The sequence below is a fragment of the Corapipo altera genome, unplaced genomic scaffold (genome assembly GCF_003945725.1).
Source record: "Corapipo altera isolate COAL_440 unplaced genomic scaffold, ASM394572v1 161, whole genome shotgun sequence".
Taxonomy (NCBI): domain Eukaryota; kingdom Metazoa; phylum Chordata; class Aves; order Passeriformes; family Pipridae; genus Corapipo; species Corapipo altera.
Genome location: NW_020884979.1, coordinates 795609 through 802237, shown reverse-complemented (window position 1 = coordinate 802237; position 6629 = coordinate 795609). Strand labels below are relative to the sequence as shown.

Here is a 6629-nt window from a genome sequence, read left to right as displayed (position 1 = left end):
CCTCCAGCCCCCCAGAGCACCAAAACTGCCATTTCTCAAACCACCAAAGAGCAGAACAGGCCACAGCACCAAACCTCTACTTCAATCTGCATGGTTTTGGAGATGCACAGCCAAATGTGGTACAGGGCTGACTCTAACACCAGTGGGAAGGCAGCAGGAATAACCACAGTTACCCAAAGTCACCTGTGGGTGCAGAGGAGCTCCCTGGTTCCTTGCCACGGGTCTCACATTCCTAGAGGCTCTGGGGGTAACCCTACACACCAGGGGAACACCACCTAGGATTTAAGAGCCAGTTTAAAGTCTAGTTTGCAAACAGCAGCCAGAAGAATCCCCAAATGACACACCTGATGTGTGTGCTGAGCACGGACTCGAGGATCTCAAAGGGCTTTTCCAACCTTAACGACTCCATGATTCTATGGGAAAAATGCATCTCCTTGCCTTGAGCACTTCCAGGGATTCAGGGGCAGCCACAGCTTCTCTGGGCAACCTGTGCCAGGGCCTCCCCACCCTCACAGGGAAGGATTTCTTCCCAGTATCCCATCTAACCCTGCCCTCTGGCAGTGGGAAGCCATTCCCCCTTGTCCTGTCCCTCCAGGCCCTTGGAAATAGTCTCGCTCCATGGTTTTTGTCAGCTTCCTTTAGGCACTGGAAGGGTTTGAGATCCCTGCACCCAATCTGCACTTCCACTGCCTGCACTCTGTTAAAGCCTCTGAACACAAAAGGGTTTTAAGCTGCAGTTCCCTTAAAATCCCCGGAGGCACAAGGAGCACCCTTGGCTCGACCATCACGCTCCAGAATTTCATGGCTTACAAGCAGAACATTCCAGCTGACTGTTTCCCATACTCAAAGCACTTCAATAAAACACCCACACAGTGACAAGAATGAGACTTTAATCAGTTTTAAGTGGAGTTTTAACACTAAGAGATAAAGGGTTGTTAAACACAATAACAAACGGACATCTGATTTGTATGAGGCATTATCCTGTACATGTCATACTTGGTTTTTGTGTATTCTCAGTTACACACAGAGCCACTGTTGCACAGCACAATAGTATTTGAAGAGGCTGAATCAGAGTAAGGCTGCTTAACAGACTTGATTTTTTTTTTTTTGTTTTTCTTTTAGTATCTATATATATATATGCTATATGAAAACAAGACTGGAAATCTGAACCGGCAGAGAAAGGCAGCTCTGCCAAACGCTGCAGTTGGAGCCCCTTTTAGTGCACAGTCCCACCCCATCCATCTGCATGCACGACACTTCCTAACAGCATTTCAAAGGTAAACGAGGCACTTCGTGGCAACCACAGGCATCGTTAACATATTGCACACATTTGCTAGGACTAAACATGGAACTTGCACACCAGCATCCCGGGTTTTTTTGATCGTTACAAAGGGGGTTTTTTGTGGGTTTTGGTTTGTGGTTTTTTTTGGAATGATGCCGCGTGTAAACTCCACCTGGGTTTACGACGTGTGCCACGAGGGGAAATCTGGGTGTGAGTTCTGCAGCTGCCCCTGCAGCAGCTGTGGCCAAGGTTTGGAGCTGGGGCTGCCAATGAGCAGGGGGATGCTTTCAGGGCCTTACAGTAAGCTCTTACCAAAGTGATGCCTTCAAGTAGTTTCAGACATGTAAGCTGTTGCACATCCAAAAAGATCGGAGCGTACAAGTCCAGAAACTCAAGGAAAGATTACCTACAGAATGCAGTTCAAGCTAATTATGAATACTGTCATAAATAAAGTTTTAATAAGGACTCAAAAACCTTTCAGTCATAGTAATTCTTGTCAACTTCTATGGGGGTGGTAACTGAAATAAAGTATAGGAGAGTATGTATAATATATATTTATATATATAATATATATATATATAATGCCATTTTTCCATTTCCAATGACTACACCATAAAATGTAAGCAAGGCTTCTCAAAGACATCGAAACATTCAAAAAAAAAAAAAAAAAAAAATCAAAACCCTCATTCCAACCTTCACATTCCAAAGGAAAAATAACAGTGCAAAAGCCCATCGCGCCATGATTTCCGATCCCTCAGCGTTCCAGGCTGGAACCACACTGATCCCACCTCTGTTATCCAAAGCGGGACACGCAGCAGTGTCAATATCCAAATACTTTTAAAGCATCAACAGTTTTTGTTTATTAAGCCAACACAACTTTCAACTGTTATAAACCGGACAAGGTGAAACGTGATTGGAAGGGTAAGAGTTCAATATCCATGTCCCAAGGGAACCACCTCCTGCTCCTCATAGCACTGGGAATGACAAGTGCTGGAACCAGCAATCTTGATCCATTAAGCTATTAAAGCCTAATTAAACCTCTAAGTCAGAAAGTATTTACCAGCTTTGTTAGAAGTTAGAATCATGAGTCTGATGAGCCAAAATTGACCAACTGATACCAGGCAAGAAAACAAAAAGAAAAGCCCTTTATACCTTTGTTTACCAACAGTAATTACTGGAAGCCCTGCCTTGTCTCGTTCCAATTCCAACCATTAATGCTGTTGTACAGATTCCATACATAATTCCAGGTGAGAGCACAGCTCATGAACTTCACTGTCAGCACCAGTAAGTTAATGGGGGGTGGGGGGGAATGAGTTATATACTAAAAAAAAGCATCCATTTGGGCTCAGCTCTTCACAATGTACTTCAGAGGGGACAATTTGGGCAGCTGCTTCACCTCTGGATGCCACAGCACTCGTACTCTGAAGTCATCTGCAGTCTGGGCATGACAATTACACACCAAAAGGGAATCTCAAGCCCTACCCTTGGCTAATATCCCTACAGACAGATAACACAACACTGTCAGTTAGTGTACAAAACTAATTTGCTGTTTTTTTTTTCATAGCAAGCAATTTATTTGGGACAACTTCTGCTTTTTAATCTTCATTTGCAGCACTGAGAATTTACTGCAACACTGGTTTCCTCTCTATCGTGTGTAAGGTCTGCTTTTCAAACGTTGTAGGTACTGAGCATTCAAGTAAAATTCCCTAACAGTTACTGAATTCTTTTTTTTTTTTTTTCTTTTTTAAAAGTGTGCAAAACTGCAAAACTCATTGTATTAGAATGTGTAAGGTCAAAGGGGTGGAACAGCTGACAGAGGTTTGATTGAATAAATGCATCAGAAACCTTCAAAACAAACACTAACCTGGAGAATCTCCAATGACATTTCCTGTGCACCATTACAAAATATTTTTATATTCATGAGGAAAAAAAAAAAAAGCTTGCAAGGCAGCACATGAAGTATTCACAGCAGGAATATGATTGAAAAACTACTAATATAAATGTAAGATGTTGACTGATGTCTGCACTAAGAGCATCTGACTTTTAGCACTGGCCTTGATTACACAGGAGATGGAGCAGCCATTACAATTCAGGAAAAAAAAAAAAAAAAGAAAACAACCCAATAAATCATTGTCAAATTTTGTAACCATTTGTTTTCAAGCTCCTATTTTCGTTGATAGCCTCCACATTTGTATGGTTAAGTCATTGTTGCTGTGTTTCCTTTTTTTTTTCATATTTTTTTGTGTGACCCCAAGAATTGGTCTCCCTTCCTGGCGCGGGGTCTCGCGGGTGCGGGGAAGGTTCACTCCTGTCCCCCCGGTACAGAACCACGGAATCACTCCCCTCTAGCTGCCTTTTCTAGCACCATTACACTGAAAAAAGGAAAAAAATGAAAATGCACGAAGGACAAGCAGTGACAGCGGCGGCTCCTCCTCCATTGTCCCGGATGGATTGGGGCAGCATGCTAAGGAAAGGTGCATGGAACAGCCGGACACGGGACGGAGGCCACGCTCCCTCCCGAGCATTCCTTTCCATCCCCCAGCCAAAAGACATGCATTAGAATGTAGGAAAACCTTCTAGAAACACCTCTTAGCCAACTGCAGACTTTTCTGTTGCCACACGAGTGCAAAAAAAGGGGCAGGATGTGAACCTGTAAATTTTTTTTTTGTCGTCGCTGTTGTCGTTTTCGGTTTTGGAACTTCGCTTGGTGACAGAACACAAAAGGAAAAATTCCTACGCATACACATTAGGTCTGTCTCCACTTTTATAAAACTGGAATAAAATGGGAAAGTGCCATGTTTATAGTTCCTAATTGAAGTTTTAATGTCCTTTTGACACAAAAAGGTATATACATATAAGAGCTACGTAACCTTCCTTTTTTTCCCCCCGACTGGACAAGTGTCAAACCCTGTAGATTCATAGGGCAAAACAAGATTGGTCAGGAAAGAATTGTTCCTATAACTGGTAATCTGACACTATGTCCTTTTGCCATTTAGAAAGGTCCTTTTTTTTTTTTTTTTTTTTCAGTTTATTCAAGTTTGTCTCTCTTCATGGTTGGTGGGGTTTTTTTTTGTATGTTTTTTTTTTTTTTATCTCCGATAAAAAAAATATTCAGACTTTTGTAATCTGCGTATGCTGATCTTCATCAAAAGGTTCATTCTCTGGATCAGAGTCAGTGGTGTCAGAGTATCTATAATGATCAGGTTCATTGTCACTAACATCTGGTGTTACAGAAGTTGAACTGCTAGCCTCGGGGTTTGATGGCTCTTCTACTGTTTTTGTGAAAAATAGCTTCACCTGGGGAAGGAAAAAACAACATTTAAATAGGAAACCTGGACTTGAACCGAGCACAGGTAACAAAGCAATTTTTAACAGCTACACTGAATCACACGAGTGTTCCTCTCTCTCCAGAGACAGGTTTTCCAGCCTCTCCCTGCCACAGCAGGCAAAATAAAGCCCTGGCCCAGCAGCAGGATTTTCCAGCCCAGTTGTGCCTGCCTGCAGAAGTCACTGGTGCTCCCCAGTTGTAGCAGCAGGACACACCAGCACAGCAGGCCAAGCTTTTCAATCCTCCTACCTTCCAGAGCTCTGGAATTGTTGTAAGACTGCACAGGAACAAATAAAACACTCTCTAATGGGTGACTGGTGTGTGAAAAGTCTGATCCAAGCAACATTCCAACGAGCAGCTCTGACCATTACCTTCAAACCAGCACTGCCAGAGTCTGGCTGATATTTTCTGAGCAAGGTAGAAAATGCTCAGGTTCTTACAAATGCCTTTGCCACATTTAAAACACTGCTGGCAATGGCTTGTATTCCTCAAAGCTTAACTCCCAGGTTAAGGTATTCCCAGACTCACAGAAGAGCTGGGGTTGGAAGGCACCTCTGGAGATCACCCAGTCCAACTGCCCTGCCCAGAGGAGCAGGTGGCACAGGAACATGTCCAGGTGGGTTTGGAATGTCTCCAGAGAGGGAGACTCCACGATCCCCCTGGGCAGCTGTTCCAGTGCTCTGCCACCCTCAACACAAAGCAGTTCTTCCTCATGTGGAGGTGGAACCTCTTGTGTTTTAGTTTATGGCCGTTGCTCCTCATCCTGTCGCTGGGCACCACCAAAAAGAGTCTGGAACAATCTTCTTGGTGCCTGCCTTGGGGATATTTGTGTGGATTGATGAGATCCCCTCTCAGTTTTCTCTCCTCTAGACTGAACAGGCCCAGCTCCTGCAGTCTCTCCTCATAAGAGATGCTCCAGACCCCTCATCATCCCTGTGGCCCCTCTGCTTCCCACAAAACAGGCAAATCAAGTCAGGAATTAGTGTGTCAAGCTCAGAGCTCGTGCAACGCAGCTGCTCCAGGGAAGATGCCACCTGGGTCACTGGCTCTCCTGCTACTCGTCTCCAATGGCTTTGAGAAATACCTGAAACAACCTGAAGGCTTTAATCCCAGTTCTCAACATCTATCAGCTTCCCAGAAAGCAGATAAACATCCAAAGCAAAGAACTTTGCTAAGTGGTGGCAACACCAACACAGGGACTCAATCTCTACCCAGCGGATTCACACGGTCCCTCCGTGAGGCAAGACAGACAAATCAGAGCAAGTCATGCAGCTTTTCAGCTTTGTTCACACAGAATATATACTGACCTTGAAGTTTGGAGAGAAATATCTGTTGGCTTTGTCTTTATTTGCTTTGTCTAGATCGTTTTTTGTTAATGTAAGGATTAAATATTCCTTATCATTATCTGAGCGCTCTGTACTGAAAATACCATCAAGTTCCTGATCTGCAACTAGACTTCCATTTTCTACTTTGTCTGAATTTTCATCCAGTCCTATGAAGAATGTATTTACCCAAAAGTGAAACATTTTGTCCTGGGGGAGGAAGAACACAAAAAACAAGCTTGCTTTAGTATTCACTACTGGCACATTCATTAGACTAATATCATCATCATCATCATCATCTGGTCAGAAACAAATAGGTAATAAACAGACAAAACTTGTTTGGACAACAGTACAGCACTGGTTACATTGCATGCAAAGACATTTTCACCAAATCTCCTGCACAACACACAGAACTCTGCATTAATCAAGCTCAGTTTTAAGCAATCAAGCTTTCAGAAGTCACTCCTTATCGAAAGTTGGGTTTACAACTATCATACCTACAATAAAAGCGGAGGACAAGAAATTAAATAAGTCTTAAATTTGCAATCACAAGGCATAAACAGATTTTGTTTGCTTCACACCTTGCCAAGCAACTGCCAAACCTAACAGACAACCCGAGTAAACCAGCTCAGGTGAGTTAAATGTTGATCATACAGAACAGTCTACCCCCCAACAGAAAGCTTTTCTTTATTTTTAT

General features: G+C 43.2%; 1 protein-coding gene across 1 annotated transcript in view; it reads right to left on the bottom strand.

Moving 5' to 3' along the window:
• Nucleotides 1-873: 873 nt before the first annotated feature.
• The window catches only part of PTEN (phosphatase and tensin homolog), a 47632-nt gene continuing 41876 nt past the window's right edge, over nucleotides 874-6629 (bottom strand). The window contains exons 8-9 of the mRNA XM_027665649.1: nucleotides 5918-6142; nucleotides 874-4579 (exon numbers count right to left, since the gene is read on the bottom strand). Of these exons, the coding sequence (XP_027521450.1) occupies nucleotides 4394-4579; nucleotides 5918-6142 (411 nt within the window). The 3' untranslated portion in view covers nucleotides 874-4393. The remainder of the gene's footprint in view (nucleotides 4580-5917; nucleotides 6143-6629) is intronic.